Source organism: Molossus molossus, unplaced genomic scaffold (genome assembly GCF_014108415.1).
Source record: "Molossus molossus isolate mMolMol1 unplaced genomic scaffold, mMolMol1.p scaffold_m16_p_8, whole genome shotgun sequence".
NCBI lineage: Eukaryota > Metazoa > Chordata > Mammalia > Chiroptera > Molossidae > Molossus > Molossus molossus.
The window spans coordinates 72,939,551-72,956,347 of record NW_023425402.1 but is presented as its reverse complement, the minus strand read 5'-3'; the positions used below and the strand labels follow the sequence as shown (position 1 = coordinate 72,956,347).

The window sequence follows — 16,797 nt, the reverse complement described above, 5'->3', positions numbered from 1 at the left end:
AGAAGTGCTTCCTAAACTACTCAAGTGTAAATAAATGCACCGTCTAAGTATTTGATAAGCAATGTTTGTAGATCAGTGACCTGCAAACTGCCAGTCAGTAGCCTTAGGGTACCTGGCACGTACAAGGCTTAAAAATACTTTTAGGGAATGAAAATAATAGTTTTAGAGAAGCAGTGGTAGGAAATATTAGTCTGAAGTCCCAGATATCCCCGCTAGCCATCTCTGTGCAAACCGATTTTTCCCAAGCAGAGCAAACCAATTTCTATAGGATGAAAGGAGACATTAAGGAAGTTCTTTAAGAAGTAATAAGTAAGAAGATTAAAAATTTGAGTGTTCACAAAGTCTTTAAGTGGGTGATGGAATTATAAACTCTCCTTATCAATATTTTGGCTTCAATAACTCTTGACACAAAAAATATTGAAGTGCCCAAGAAGCTTTTGTATGTTATATATTTTCATGTTTGCCATATTAGAAATTAAACCTGAGACATGAAAACAAAAAAAAAAAAGCATTAGTTGTAGCTCTTAGAAGAGTGATGTAGAACATCATTCATCCTCTGAAAAATTCATTTAGCCTTTCTATAAGTACATATTAATAATTCCAAATATGAAATTCCAAATTTGATATTTTCAGGGAGTAACATTTTGCACATGAATAGTTGCCAATTATATATATTACTTATAGTTAGACATACATCAGTAGTTTGTAGTAGTAGTAGTATCATAAAACTGGGCCAATTTTAATTTAGTATATACACTGCAGAAACAAGCACCCAATTTTATTTTTGTTAGTCATAATCATTTTCCTCTTCTTCATCTTCATCAGTGTCTTCGTTTTCCTTGGCTGGAAGTACAGCTGCTTCTTGAGCAGCCTTGAACGCCTGCTCCTCTTCCACACTGGGGTCAGCCAGTTCTGTAATTTCTGGTCCGCTGGGGAATTCTTGACAAACTGGTGGTGGAACTGGGGGTGTATAGCTGTCTGGACTGTATTTATAACCCCAGCCTATGTAGAGATTTTCAAACTTTCTGTAAGTTAAAAAAATGTAGATGATCATTACATAATTTTTCAGTAAGAAAAGTTGACCTTCCTTCTCTTGTAATGATGAAGTGCTTAAAGTATCATAGTCCCAGAATTTTAAAACAATACATTTAAAATGCATTAGAAGTGAAATACCCCTAAATGGTTCTAGCACAGGGCATTTCTATGATCCAAGCTGCTTACATTGGTTAAAAGAAAAACATGGGGCCAGACCCTGTCAAAATGTACCCTACACCCAAACCATAGCCTTTGATTATTTATTTTCAGAAAAATAAAAAAAACTAAATTAAAAAGTTACTCCCTTTATTAGAGTTAGAAATAATTTAAAAGTTTCCAACCTAGCAAACTCTTGGCTGGGGGAGAAGTGGGCTCATGGTTAAAGGCCTATATAGGATTTTTCAGGCCCAACCATGGGCAATCACAAAGGCTTTTCCTGGCATGCCAAACAGGAAAATGGTCCTCTCCACACCAGATTCGGTGCACAGTCAGCACACTGCAGCCTCAGGGGAGTTGCAGTCTCCATCTCTGGACCCTCTGGACTGTCATGCTCTTGACATATTTCCATTCCTAGCTCAGTTGCCTTTACTTCTAGGTCTCCATCTGAGACCAGTAAAGGTCTTCAGGTACCTCTGCCCAGGCCTCCATATGGGGGTTAGATTAGAAAAGGGGAAACCTTAAAGGCACTTTTCTCTACTCTCAGTATCCAGTACTCTTCCCTAGCTCTCCCCCACTTCCCCTGACCCCCTGGTCCATAAAATTGCAAGAGCTTTATGTCAGGGACTCCCTTATCAGAGCTATGACCCCCACATCTGTGCTGATACACCTGACCTTCCACCAGTGTGCCGTTCCATGGGGGAAAAGTGGAACAGGGTCCAGGAGCAGGGGAGGGAATCATGCTTTCTCTTGCTGCAACCATCACAGTGCTTTTTCATGCTTTCATTTGCAGCCTTGTTGTTTTAATGACCTCTAACATTTAGCAGCTCAGCTCTCTCTTCAGCTCAGCTTAGCTTCTGACACTGGTTATTAGGTAAGAAATGGAAGCATAAGACACAAGGAAGTAAGGGATAAAGGACAGCATCCTCTTGATCCTAGTTCTCTTGAAAAATGATGGCATAAATAATACATATTTTAATTATCTTTTATCAAGATTTCCAACAAAAATAATGGGAGATTTAAACTAATTTAAACACTGCTTATAATTACTTCAATTAAATAAATGTCAACTATTCTAATAATTATAGAAGAAAAACATGTATTAGCTTCATTAATTGAATAATTCAGATGAAAAGGCAGAGGTCTAAATTCTCTAAATTTGATGCTTTACTGTATAATACAAATGTTTGAATATATCTTGCTAAAAGTGAATCAAAACAATAGTAACTTGGGATTCCAGTGATGACTTATACTTTACAGAACTTAAACAATCACAGTAATAACTTTGAAAGTTGTCAGATACTTACTTGCCATTGCAAAAGGCATATGCTCCAGGCCACAGGTTGGATCTGAGAACAGCAATAGCATATTGAGGAATGAGATTTGAAGACAGTCGTGCTGTCCAAGGTGGTATATTCTGGATCTCTATAAATCAATGAGAAATTCAAAAGCTTAACTCCTAAATAGACAAGGATATACTGTGTCACAGAGAAGTTATTTTTGTAAATCATAAAACACATTTGACATAGAAAAAAATGTTAAAATATCAGTAGATTAACATCAAACCAGGGAGAATTTTATGAACATTGTGGAATAATGAAATTTGGATATTTATACACTATATAGCAATATCATGTATTTCTGGTCATCTGTAGAATGCAAGACAAGAATGATGCTCAAGATAACTGTCAGCATTTCAGTAAGGGCTGCAGCCTACTTATGTTTCCTCCTGCATAGCACTTCTTTAACTTCTGTCAGAGAAAGTTGTGGTTTGGCCAGCTACATTCTATATTCCCTACCATATACTATAGTGTGTGTGTGTGTGTGTGTGTGTGTGTGTGTGTGTGTGTAGATATATAGATATAGTGTATTATATATACATGGAATATATATATAGTATATACATATATGTGATATACATATATTATATACACTATATATAAAATATATAGTACATTGTATACCGTGTATATTTAATTACTATATTATACATATGTATTATTACTATACTATATATATAGTATATATATAGTATTAAATATGCATAGTATATATAGTATACATATATATTACACAGTATACATATACATGGTATATGTACATATAGTATAATGCACACAGTAATTACATATAAAGTTTGTGTAAAATTACCTAAATCTTCAGAGATTGGTGTCAAGAGAGGAGGCCCCACTTCCTGTTCTATGTAGTCAGGTTCTTCTCCTTTTTCTTTTTCTTCTTCTTTTTCTTCATCTTCTTCTTCTTCCTCTTCACTTTTTTGTATGGGGTTGAACCAATTACAGCGACCCTGAGTATGGATATTGTAAGATGAGGACCTTAAAATATCAGAGTATTCATTTGGATTGAAGCAATTATCTAACAAATTTCCACTCTGGAAATTTAATCATTGATTAAATTTAATCATTGATTCATTCATTTTTTTATTTATTCATTTAACATACATTTACCAAGTGCTATTATGATCTAGGTTTTTTTTCAAGCAAAAGATTGTACTATTTATTTCAAGAATTTGCCAACGACATTACATTATAAAACATTTATATTTTAAAATTAGCAGTGATGCCCTGGCCGGTTTGTCTCAGTGGTTAGAGCTTTGGCCTGAGACCCGGGTTCAGTTCCCGCTAAGGGCACATACCTCAGTTGCAGTTTGTCCCCGGCCCTGGTTGGGTTGTGTGGGTGGCAACCACTCGATGCGTCCCTTTCACGTCGATGTTTCTCTCTCTCTCTCTCTCTCTCCCCCTCCCACTCTATCTGAACAAAATATCAAAAAATGTCCTCGGGTGAGGACAAAAATAAATAAATAAATAAATAAATAAATAAATAAATAAATAAATAAATAAATAAATAAAATAAAATAAAATTAGCAGCTACTCGCCCTGGACGGTTTGGCTCAGCGGTTAGAGCGTCGGCCTGCGGTCCTGAGAGACCCGGGTTCAGTTCCTGCTAAGGGCATGTACCTCGGTTGCAGTTTGTCCCTGGCCCTGGTCGGTTGTGCGGGTGGCAGCCACTCGATGTGTCCCTTTCACATCGATGTTTCTCTCTCTCTCTCTGTTCCTCTCTCTCCCCCCTACTCTACCTGAACAAAAAATGGAAAAATGTCCTCGAGTGAGGATAAAAAAAAAAAAAAAAAAATTAGCAGAGACTTAGTAAAAAAAAGTTAACAATGCATTTTACTAATTTGTAATAAATAATTTCTAGGAAAGATCTAAATAATACTATTATTAATAAAAACGGAATAAGATTAGGTATGAAGGTTGGGGGTTATAATTCCTGATCTAATTAGCTCTTATCTAAAGATATATACGAATAAGTCATATGTAGTTCCAACTATAAAGAAGATTTTCTACCTGCAGATGAGGCAGTATGGCAGAGTGATTAAAAGAAGGAATTGTGGCCCTGTCCAATTTTGCTCAGTGGTTAGAGCATTGCCCCATGGACTGAAGGGATGGAAGTTCAGTTCTGATCAAGGGCACGTACCTGGATTGCAGTTTTGATCCCCAAACCTGTGGTCATGTGGTAGGCAACCAATCAATGTGTCTCTCTTGCATCGATGTTTTACTCTTTCTCTGTCCCTCCCTCCCTTCCACTCTCTCTGAATAGCAATGAAAAATGTCCTCAGGTGAGGATTTTTTTTTAATTTGGTAAAAAAAGGATGAACTTTGGATCCGTTATGTCTACTCACATCTCACCCTGTTGCTTATTAGCCATATTACTTCTTTTACATTTTCTAAACTCTGCCCCAATTCCCTCATCTGTAAAATAAGGATATTATTAGTTTTTATACAGTTATGAGTATTAAATGAAGTAATGCATATAAAGTGCTATTAAAAGAGCACTTAGCAGAATATGTGCTATATAACTTATTTAACACTGTTTGCTTATTTTTATTTTTATTATAATCTTTTAATGTTCTTGGCATAAAATCTCCATGTATTATAGAAATAGAATAAAAGAACTGTTCCCAAAATTAGTGCATACATCTATATTTAACAAATAAAAATAATTTCACAACAAACACAAATATAAATCCTTATACAACTTGTCAAATACTCCATAGAAATAATTATCTTATTTCTGTTTGGAAATAAAAATCTGTTTGAAGACTTCAGGTCTTCACTACTTGGCAATTATTTAGTACTCTGATTTCACTTTATTTTTTCAATGCTCTCTTTTTCTGTCTAGAGTCTGAATATATGTGTGCACTGTAGACCGAATTTAATAAATATGTGCTGATAGATCGAGAATTGCAAATCTCCTACCTGAGGGAGAATATGTTGTACATGATGAACCCAATTTGATAGGGATTCCACCAGATCAACCACTTGGATGCCTTCAAAATCAGGATTTTCTTCAAAGCTATCTTTCCCACCTTCTTCTTCTTCCTCCTCCTCTTCTTCCTCCTCACCAAACTGATAGAATCCTAGAGGACTAACATGGGTCCCTGCTGAAATCCTGGCAATCTGTGCTCGTAAATAATTACTCTCATTTCCTGGGAAAGGTGGGTAGCTTGTGATAGGAGTATCCAATCGCCCAGTGAAAAATTTCTTGATTTTTCTTGCAATAACAATTTGTGCAGGTGTAACTGATGGTAACTTCACCCATGGTCTTCCTGGTTCATTGCAAACAAAATAGACATATTTGTTGGCACCTGTTCTGCTTTCTTCTTTTGGTACAGGCTGTGGGGCCTTGTAAAAGGACCGTGGTAAGTCATCTTCATCGCCTTCTTCACATTCACTCTCTCCGTTGCCCCTCTCTTCAGTCATATCTTCCTCTTCTGCCTCCTCTTCATCTTCTCCCTCACGGAATTCCACTTCAGCTACAATATAATTCATTTCCAGACCCAAGACCTTACCCCAGAAACGGCATCTTTGGATTGGGTGGGTGTCAGTAAGCTGCTTGAGGGCAAGAAATATACGATATGTCTCATCTGTGCCCAAACCAACTCCAGCTTGTTCAAAATAAAAGGCTGACTCCATTACATTTGGAAGAGAATTTTCTGCCTGGGAATACAGATGTTGTGGTTAACATGTTATCTATAAAGAGAACTGCTTGTGTCCTGTTTCCATTTTAAACATATTTATTAGCTGTACTTTCTCTCTATACCACTTCTTTGATATTTCTTTCAAGACTTAAATCACTCTATTAATTTGTGAATTTCAGTTATCTAATTGCTTGTTAATATGGCTTCTATCATTGTGTTTTACACTCATCAATATATTATAATAATCTTGTATATATGAATCTTAGGCAGAGAAAACTTAATAATCATTATGAAAAATAAAAATTCAACATCCCCTGTTAATAAGAAAAATGTTTAAGTGGCCCCTTTACTATCTTAATATAATAAAATATACTACAACTTACCTACACACATGTATTTAGAAAATGTTTATACATATAAATATATATGTTTATATATGTTTATTCAGGTATATCTCATTTTATTGTGCTTTGCAGATACTGCATTTTTTTTTCTTTACTGATTTTAGAGAGAGAGGAAGGGAGAGAGAGGGAGGTAGAAACATCAATGAGAGAGAACATAGATTGGCTGCCTCCTGCATGCCCTCCTGGGGATTTGGCCCACAACCTGGGCATATGCCCTGACAGGGAATTGAAGCAGCAACCTCTTGGTGCATGAGTTGACACTCAACCACTGAGTCACACCAGCCAGGCCAGATACTGCATTTTTTACTAACTAAAAGTTTGGGGCAATCCTGTATCAAACAAACCTACAACACTATTTTCCTACAGCATTTGCTTACTTCATGTCTCTGTCACATTTTGGTAATTCTAACAATATTCAAATTTTTTCATTATTATTATACGTGTTACGGTGATCTGTGATCAGTGCTCTTTCATGTTACTATTGTAATTTGGGACATCGAACTGGGACCTCTCAATAGATGGGACAACTCTCAATCCACTGAGCCATACCAGCCAGGCTTAAGTCCTATCTATTATTTAAGAAATACATGCCATAAGTCTGTAGCTGCCACAGTCCTCTGATGGATATGGGCAAAGTAAATCGAGAACTTTCTGGAAAGGATTCACTTTTTTACATATCATTAAAAACACTTGCAATTTACAGATAGAGGTCAAAATATCAACATTTACAGGAGTTCAGAAGAACTCTCATTGATCACTTTGAGGGGTTCAAGACATCAATGGAGGGAGTAACTAAAATGTGATGGAAATCGAAAGAGAACTTGAATTAGTAGAGCCTATCCCTGGCCAGTTTGGCTCAGCGGTTAGAGGGTTGGCCCACAGACTAGAGAGACCCAGGTTCAGTTCCAGCCAAGGGCACGTATCTTGGTTGCAGTTTGTCTCCGGCTTCAGTTGGTGGCAACCAATCGATGTGTCTCTCTCACATCGATGTTTCTCTCTCTCTCCTTTCTTCTCTCCCTCCCGCTCTATCTGAAGATAAATGCAAAAATGTCCTCAGGTAAGGATTAATAAAAAAAAAAAGATTTGCTGCAATCTCATTTTAAACTTTAATGGATGAGGAGTTGCTTCTTATGGAGGAGCAAAGAAAGTAATTTCTTGAGATGGAATCTATTCTTAATGAAGATAGTTGAAACAACAATAAAGGATTTAGAATATTACATAAACTTAGTTGACAAAGTAGCAGTAGTATTTGAGAGGATTGACTCCAATTTTGAAAGAAGTTCTATTGTGGAAACTATCAAACACCATTGCATCTACAGAGAAGTTGTTTGTGAAAGAAAGAACCCATTGATGCGGAAAATTTGTTGTTGTCTCCTCTTAAGAAATTGTCACATGCACCCCAACCTTTAGCAACAACCACCTGATAGTCAGCAGCCATCAACATCGAGGTGAGCTCCTCCACAATAAAAAAGACTACAACTCTCTGACTGCTCAGATGATGGTCAGAATTGTTTAGCAATATGATATTTTTTTAGTTAAAGTATGTACATTGTTTTTACCACCATATGAAGTTATCTCTGTTATTGCACTAATAAAACAGCTTTACAATTGTTTTTGTCTCTTTCACTAGACTGAACAACTTAAAGTCAGAAAAGTCTTTTTCATGTGTGTATCTCAGTACCTGGCATGCAGTAGAGAGCTGGATGTTTTTTAATGAATGAATGACTGAAAAAATGAATGCTGAAGATGAAGAGTAGGATTTTTGGTGTGATCCAAGACAGTAACAGATGCATACACTCTAAACGTGTAAGTCTGGAACAGAATCGGTCACAAAGCTCATATTCCAGGACCTACCTGTCTTTCTGTTTCTGCATGTTTCTACCCTCTGAGGTAGAGCTTTTAATCTTCATTGATGACTCAACTATTTCTGGCTCAAAAACCAATCCTACTGTTTAGGAGAAATTTATTCACTCTGGTTAAGAGGCTCAGGTTCTAGGATTAAACCAGTTTATCTGTATTCCCACTTTGAATCTTAGTTTTAGGACACAGATCCCTCCTTTACAGCGCTGTGCCTATAGATACCCCAATACCCCATTCTTCCACTGGAGTTTGACCTTTGATAAATTCCTCCATGAGAGTGTCTGCCTTCTACTTGATCCCTAAATGCTGTTTGCCTCCAGACTCATCTTCTCTGGATGTGGCTACATAACGAAAAATGTTTGGAGTAGGATGTTTTCAGAAAAGAACAGCTGATGTCAGTTTCTTAATACCTTTCACCTGTTCCCTCTGAGTATTCTGTGTCGCACTGTGTCAAGCTGGGTCTCCCCACAAAGACTGGGAGCCTTGAGGGCATATCTACTGTCCAGATCCTCATCCCTCCTATCTTTTCCCTGACCAAACTCTTTGCCCTTTTCTGAAATTATATGATTTTAACATCAAATTTGTAAACATATAGACAGGTTTTTAAATAATCTAGAGGTAACAGAACACAGAAGCTCAGTAGATATATGAATTACTCAGTGGTATAAATTACAGTCATATAGGCATTTAGGAAACAGAATACTGGATACTATTTTGAAATATTTGTAGCTAGAATTTTTGTGATATAACTGACTTTATTTTCTAATGATAGCTTTTTATCTCTGTCATCACTTTCTCTGTAAATATTTTCAACAATTTGTCTCTGGGAATTAAAAGACATATTTCATTTATCTCCTCTTGTATTATGTCTCATTGACATAATATACATAATATCAAGACACAATATGAGGAAGTTGCCTTGGAAGAGAATGAAAATTACGTTAGAAGTACTTCTAATTATTCTAGTAAAATTAAAGGGAAAATATGCAACTCAAGTTAAAGCCTAATTTTAAATTACCTGACATTAATTCATTCAACAAGTATTTAATAAGAAACAGCTATAGTCCCATATCTGTACCAGGCACTTTGGAATATAAAAGATGAAGAAAACATTTCTCTGGTTTATAAATACCTCAACCCCACAAACATGTAAAATACTAAACCACAATTAGAAAAATAAACTCTAAACAAGGAAGTGAGTGGTGTGAAAGGAGGTTGAAAATACTATTTTGCAAGCTATAAAAGACTTGATATGAATTTAAAGCACTCACCTCAAATAAAACCTTAAGATTGAACTATTCAGATTTATGGTAGTAACTTACTATTTCATCTTCCAGTTCTTGGTCAGCTTCTTCTAAATTTCCCTGGAGAAAAAGAGCCTTTTGCTTCTCTGCTATTTCATATGTTGGAAGCATCTCGTTCTCATTTTGGAGTGTGTCTAATTTTATACTAAAATGTGCCATCTTCACATCTTGACTGATATTTTCAATGATGTCCACAGCATTGTCAGGACGCTCATCTAAGATCTTAGTCAGCATATTAGAAAGATGATCATATCTACCCAAAAAGGGAAAATTCCAGGTAATACCCATGTCAAAAGCATTTGAAAAAGCATTTTATGCAAAGTTAGCTGGTTTTTAGGAAACTTCAACAACTCAAAGCCTTCAGAAATTTTCAGTGAATAAACATGATCACTTCTGCCACAGCCTGAAAAACCTATTCTAGAATTTCCCTTAGAAAATACCTCCAACATGATATGAATATTTAAGATATTAAAGAAAAACATGTCACAGAAAGATACATATTTTACATCAGGAATATTTCACATTTTATTTGAGGTTGAAATCCCTAAGTTATATATTTTAAAGTGATCAACATTTTAAATTTTTTTTACTTTAACTTCTTTTCCATTCATTTCCCCACCCTTGCCAAATCTAATTTGATTTCTCAATCTTACTGACTCTCTTAAAAGATATGTTCTCTTCTGTTTCATTTCCTAGGCCCATTATCTACTTCAGTGACTTTTAAATCTGTAAGACATACATTTCATATTGCAACCCCTGCCCACACACAGCTGAAAGAAAAGTGTCATAAGGTATTATTCACCATTATTAAAAGGTAACACACTCTATTTGCTCTATTAAAAACACTGCCCTAGCTTTTTATTTCATAACTAGTGAAGCTGCATCTAGCCTCTCATTAATTCATTACATTTTATACAGAACAGCTAAGATGTGCCTTTTCACAATGCAGAGGATTAACCACTATGCGGCCATAGCTATGGTGTGCCCTTGCAAACACCAGACTTGCAGTGTGAATTTACTAAGAACCAAATTGTCTGTCAAAGTGCTCTCAGGTGAGGTAAAACTCCTTTGTCCAATGTGGAAACTCACATAAATTTCCTCTCACGGATAAGCATTATATCTCTCTAATTTCATTTCTAATAAGTAGTTCAATTATAACTACTGCACCAGTGAGGTAAATCTACTACAAATCACTTTAATATAGTAAAGTCCCACCTAAGAGCCTTTGTTTGCTGTGCCCTATATATGTCCTTTCTCTCAAGAAATCATTTGAAACCACTTTGTCCTCAGGTCATCCCTGAAAACCATTCTTCCTCACTTTAGAATGGGCCTGAGATCACAAATATGCTGCTTTGTACTGTATACATTATATATTTCCCATTCAGCAACTGCATTCAGTTCTTATATCGCCAAAACTGGGTTTTTGTTTTTGTTTGTTGTTATCATCATATATGTCCTCCCTTATTATAATGAATCGAGATAGATGCTCAATAATTGCTTTATTTCTGCTCATTGACCCTAGCTATTACATTTGATTTTTTGTCTTTAATATCTGTATTCATCAAAAGATCTTTAAAATGTCAAAGAAAAATATGTAGATCATATGGGCAACCAATTTAAAGGACAGTTTTGAAATATAGATAAAGAATATATCATTCTTTTCCAGAATATTTAGAACTTCCTCAAGCTTTCTTGATATTTGTTCAGTACTCAAACTCCTGGAAAAGCCTCCATACTAAAAATATTGCATACTAAATATAAAGGCAGTAGCTGGGGTTGTAACTGGAATCTTTAATTTGCTCAAAAAGGGGCCATGCACACCATCAAATCAAAGAATCTAAGTCCAAATGTTTATTTTCTTTTTCAGGTTTTAATGTAATATCTATATGTGCTTTATAGTTCCTCGGGCAAAATATTGTTTTAAGAAGTGAACACCTTTTTTGTCAAATTATAAAATATGTTTATTAGATATTAATTCATAATTATAGCTTTTTCAATTTGGGGAGGATTAATAATTTGTTTTAATAAAATCACAGCAAAGGAGAAAGCCATGTTTGTAGGCTTTTTATGCAGCGATGTAAAATAAAAACAATATCAGATCTTGTACTTTAGTGAAAGATTGTTTTAATTATACAACAACAAAAATCGTTCTCATGGCTATCAAATAGGATTTGCATATAAAAGATTGAGGTTTATTTTTAGGAAGAAGTTATTAACTACAGACTCTAAAATACTTAAAAGATAATAGTGAATATTATAGAAGATATTCATGTGTTACCTCAAAGGCTTAGCATTTTGAAATAAAATAAAACTTAGATATTTAAATAATGTTTATTATAAAACAATTCAGTAAAGAAAATTTTCCCATTTTTGTGGTTTTGCACTTGGTTTTATTTTTTTTATTTTTATGTTTCTTAAATGTGTGCATTGCTATTTTTTTTTTTCCTTTATTGATTTGAGAGAGAGAAAGTGAGAAGGAGAGAAGATAGAATCATCGATGAGAGAGAACAGCAATTGGCCACCTCCTGCATGCACCCCACTGGGGATCGGGCCCACAACATGGGCATGCATCCTGACTGGGAATCAAACCAGCGACCTCTTGATGCATGGGTCAGTGCTCAACCACTGAGCCACACCCACCGGACTGCACTTGGTTTTAAATAGTTAGTGAGATCTCACATATTTATAATGAGCTCTTATGGACTTATAACAAAGCTTGTAAATTCATGCTTGTTATTTAACCCAGGGCATTATGATGAGAGGTTTATATGAGAAATGCAAGTAGAATCCACTAATGAGCAGATCACATCCCTGAAGCTTAAGTGAGTTGTAGTTTAAAACAGTAATTTATAAATACTATTTTAAATGGTCAATCTTGTGAAAGATTTTACACATTAAATATTAACATGTTTTATTCTTTAGACCTTAAAATTATGGTTACTAGTTCCCCTGGTTTGCCTAGACAGGTGTTTCAGGGTTCAGCCTGCAGTGCTCACATCAGGATATAGCTGCTCACTCAGGACCGGCTGGAGAGAACTCAAAACCAAGCCATGGAAGCTCTAGAATGCTTAGCTTAGAGCCATGCGCTCCCTCCTGATCACTGGTAGAAAGTGTAACTTTCTACAAGCATCTTGGAGAGACACTTGGACTTCACTATCTTTATAGTCTCTTTCAAACCCAAGATTCCATAATTCCTAGGTTTTGTTTCTCTGTGCCAAAGGTCTTTTTTATTTATTTATTTTTTCTTTATTGACTTTTGAGAGAGAGAAGGGAGAGGGAGAGAGAGATAGAAACATCAGTGAAAGAGAATATCGATTAGCTGCCTCCTGCATGCCCCCACTAGGGTGGGGCCCACAACCTGGGCATGTGCCCTGACCTGGAATCGAACTGGTGATCTCTTGGTGCATGGGTCAGTCCTCAACCACTGAGCCACACCGGCCGGGCTGTGCCAAGGGTCTTTAAAGAAGCTAGAAGAATCCACACCAAAGACCTATTTTGAGTACTGTGATGTAAAGAGTTAAGTCACGAACTCATACTAATACAGACTTTTCAAATACATTTTCATTCACCCACAGAAACTAAACACACTCTCACAGAGACACCCACACCCCCTTTTCTTTGCCATACTTCTCTCTCTCTCTCTGTCTCTCTCTCTCTGTCTCTCTCTCTCTCTCTCTCTCTCTCCCTAACTTACAGATTTAAGCCCGACTTGCTGCTGGTTTTCAGTAGGTACGCCTTAGCACTCTGAACGGCAATCTCAAGCATGCTGGGGGCCTCTTCAGGCTCAGCCTCATCCAGATCATAATTACTGTTTGACTCTCCTTCCTGAAAAATGTCAAATCTCAGTTCTTTTTGTTTAGAGTCGTTACAGCTCACATCCCTTGGTTCATATAGGTGACCGTTGGTTTGCTGATACTGTTGAAAGGTGTCCTCTTTTGATTGGCATATTTGTTGAATGGATTCTCCGCTATCAAATGACTGTTTCAAAGGGTCAGTGTGAGGTGTCACCGCTTCAGGAATCACACCAGTGGTCTTGACTGACTGCCACGGTGCGGCAAGGGCCTGTCGGGACAGGGCCGGAGGAGGAGTGGAAAAGGGCTCCTGAGGAGGCGAAGGTGGCGATGACGCACCTGGTCCTGTGAGGTCATCCACAGCTGTGCTTCCTCCAGACCGCGGGCTCCGAAGTGGGCTGCTCTGGGGCCGGGGTCCAGTGTCAGGCCCCTGCTCCGACTCTGGGGGTTCCGATAACGCAGGCCTAGGATCTTGGGAAGAAGCCGCTGTCATTTGGTACCATGGCCTCCCTTCTTCCCCCCGTTCCAGGTTTTCTTTTTCTTGCTTCAGGGAGCTCGAGTCTTCCATAGAAGAAGTCAAGGGGAAAAAAGTTCTGGATGAAAGGGTCGTGCAGATATGGAAGGAGTCGACGCAGGACAGTCGCTCTGCTGAGGTATTAAGTAATTTCTGGGTCCTGGTTGCTCCGCAGGTTGCAGCGTCCTGTCTCCATAGCAACCCCGGGCAGCGTTCCTCTGGGAGAAACACTGTTGCTAGGATTCTAGGGAGGAGCCCGGCAAATCCTGGATTTGTGATTTGGTGAAGCCTGTGCTCCTCTTCCCAGCCCGGCCAATCCGACCTGCAGTCGACCAGTTGTGGTTGGAAAGCCGAGAAAATGTAGGACACCGGAGCACAGAGGAAGAGGAGCCTTGACCCTGAGCTGGAGGATTTTCTCCATCTGATAGTTTGATTCCAGCAGCGCGGTGTGTGGCGAATTGTTCCCTAGCAGAGGGATAATGCATTTCCAAAGCTTGGGGGCGGGGAGGCGGGCCTTACGTATCTTGAGGTACAGGTGACGATGAGACTCCAGTGTGCAGATCAGGAGAGCTTAGAAGGCAAAGGTGTCTCATCCTGCAACCCAAACTCGAGAAATTTTTGGAGGATAAACAAGGAAATCCTAAACTGACCTTCCTTAACTAACATTGCACAGATTAAATGTTCTACATATTCAAAAGACACTTTTTTTACATGACCAAGTCACTTTTAATACTAATTATTCATATTGATGTGGTGGTGGACTTTTTACCAGTTACTTTTCCAGCAGACTTTCCCATATAGTCTATGGTTTCTTATAAGAGAGAGGATGTAATGATGATACCAGAGCCCAAACAAAACACAGCTCATATTATCCCTGGTCATTTACAATGTGATAGATCTCAAAATAATATTTAGATATTTATCACTTTCCCCCCATTTATTATGAGTCTAGGTACATACTATAGCACCAATTGAAGACCACCAAACTCTCTTTTTAAATCTTGAGTACATTTTGTTTATCATCCTAACGATAACAAACTTGAGGGCATCTTTCTTCTCCTTCATGAATTGTCAATATCATTCTCAAAAAAAAAAAAAAAAAATGAGCCCTAGCCGGTTTGGCTCAGCGGTTAGAGCATCGGCCTGCGGTCTCGTGAGACCCGAGTTCGGTCCCCGCTAAGGGCATGTACCTCGGTTGCAGTTTGTCCAGTTTGTCCCCGGCCCTGGTTGGGCTGTGTGGGTGGCAACCACTGAATGTGTCCCTTTCACGTTGATGTTTCTCTCTCTCTCTCTATCTCTCCCTCCCACTCTATCTGAACAAAATATTTAAAAAAAAAAAAATGTCCTCGGGTGAGGATAAAAAAAAAAAAATTGATTATTTTCTTTATCTTCCACAAATCTGTCTGTATTTTTTATCTGCAACACTTCAGAAAGTATTTCTTTTTATAGGATGCTATCCTTTATTCTAGAATATACTACTGCTTTATCAATTGTAACCTTTAATCTGGAGCCACAGCCTTAACTGAAGACATATCCCACATTCAGTCCTTTTCTCTAAGTCCTTTCTTCACCTGTATCACAGCCAGATTTATCATGAACTAATGAGACTTAAGCTTCAGGGTCCCACCCTTGCATAGGCGTCCTGCCATGTCCTGCCCTTAGTTTTGTATTCTTTTTCCTATGAAACCCCTCCAAGTTATATGAGCTTCTGCCTCCTCAAACTGTCCTATTCCTATACAGAACTCAAAAGGAAAAGGCTCATATGAATAAAAAGCAATAGGGTCCTGATTTGACCTGAGATTATATATAACATCACAGATGAACGGTCTAATTCTCTTGGTGGCCAACTCTTTTATGTTAACTTTCAGTAAATGAATGTAATTCACTGTGGCTTTTGCTAATTTTAAGTGCAGTCTTCTACAGAAGCCTATTTCACAGTGAAAAAATAACACTTTGGGGAACATCCATGTACCATGAAAGTGATATAAAATACTTTGATGGCTACTGAAACCTACCACTATTATATACAATTATTGGCAACTAAAAGCAACAAAATTGTTTTACTACAGTGCTCCCCTCCCCTTAGCACGTGTAATAAATACATTAGGTTGCTGAAATATTTTTAAAGCACTGTGTCATACCACTGTCAATAATGTATGTGAGTGTGTTCACTCTAATCTACATGATAGTACATTTTTTTCTTACAATTTACTTATTTATTTTACTATACATGAACATTTGGTTGTTTTTATTTGTTGACTGTCACAAAAGGTGGTGCCTTAAAATGGCTTATGATTATAAATTTATTAAACTTGTCTTTAAAGTTTCTGCCACTGCTTTTATGCTTTAATTTTTTTCCCTATTTGGAAATTATAAACAAATTCACCTCTATTTTTTCTAGTCATTCAAAATGATTTTATAGTAAATATTTAAACTAATTTCACTAATACATGTGAAATTAGTTTAGTGAGTAATATAAATACAATTTTTTAATCCAAATAGTTAAAGGATTAAACCATTAGATGATTAATCCATCTTTGGTTCTCTGGCTTTTAGTGTAAATTTTAGTGATCTGGCCCTGGCTGGGTAGCTCACTGGATTAGAACGTCATCCCGATATGCCAAGGTTGTGGGTTTGACTCCTGGTCAGGGCACATACAAAAATCAACCAATGAATGCATAAATAAGTGGAACAACAAATCGATGTTTCTCTCTCCCTCTCTCTCTAAAAATCA

The 16,797-nt window shown here is 37.1% G+C and overlaps 1 protein-coding gene and 1 long non-coding RNA gene across 3 annotated transcripts; one reads left to right on the top strand and one right to left on the bottom strand.

The window, feature by feature from the left end:
• Window positions 1-774: 774 nt before the first annotated feature.
• On the bottom strand, window positions 775-14,117 carry RSPH4A (radial spoke head component 4A). 2 transcript variants are annotated; one of them, XM_036249051.1, is made up of 6 exons: window positions 13,453-14,117; window positions 9,777-10,011; window positions 5,469-6,209; window positions 3,343-3,496; window positions 2,499-2,616; window positions 775-1,025 (listed from the first exon to the last, which is right to left on the bottom strand). In XM_036249051.1, the coding sequence occupies exons 1-6, from the start codon at window positions 14,115-14,117 to the stop codon at window positions 788-790; spliced, it is 2,151 nt and encodes a 716-aa protein (XP_036104944.1). In that variant the 3' UTR covers window positions 775-787. The 2 variants fall into 2 exon arrangements, with proteins under 2 accessions (XP_036104944.1, XP_036104945.1); XM_036249052.1 differs by lacking the exon at window positions 3,343-3,496.
• LOC118621693 lies at window positions 10,464-14,180 on the top strand. The gene is made up of 3 exons (XR_004957758.1): window positions 10,464-10,572; window positions 10,677-10,810; window positions 14,100-14,180. It is a non-coding gene; the product is annotated as an uncharacterized LOC118621693 (long non-coding RNA).
• The last annotated feature ends 2,617 nt before the right edge of the window (window positions 14,181-16,797 follow it).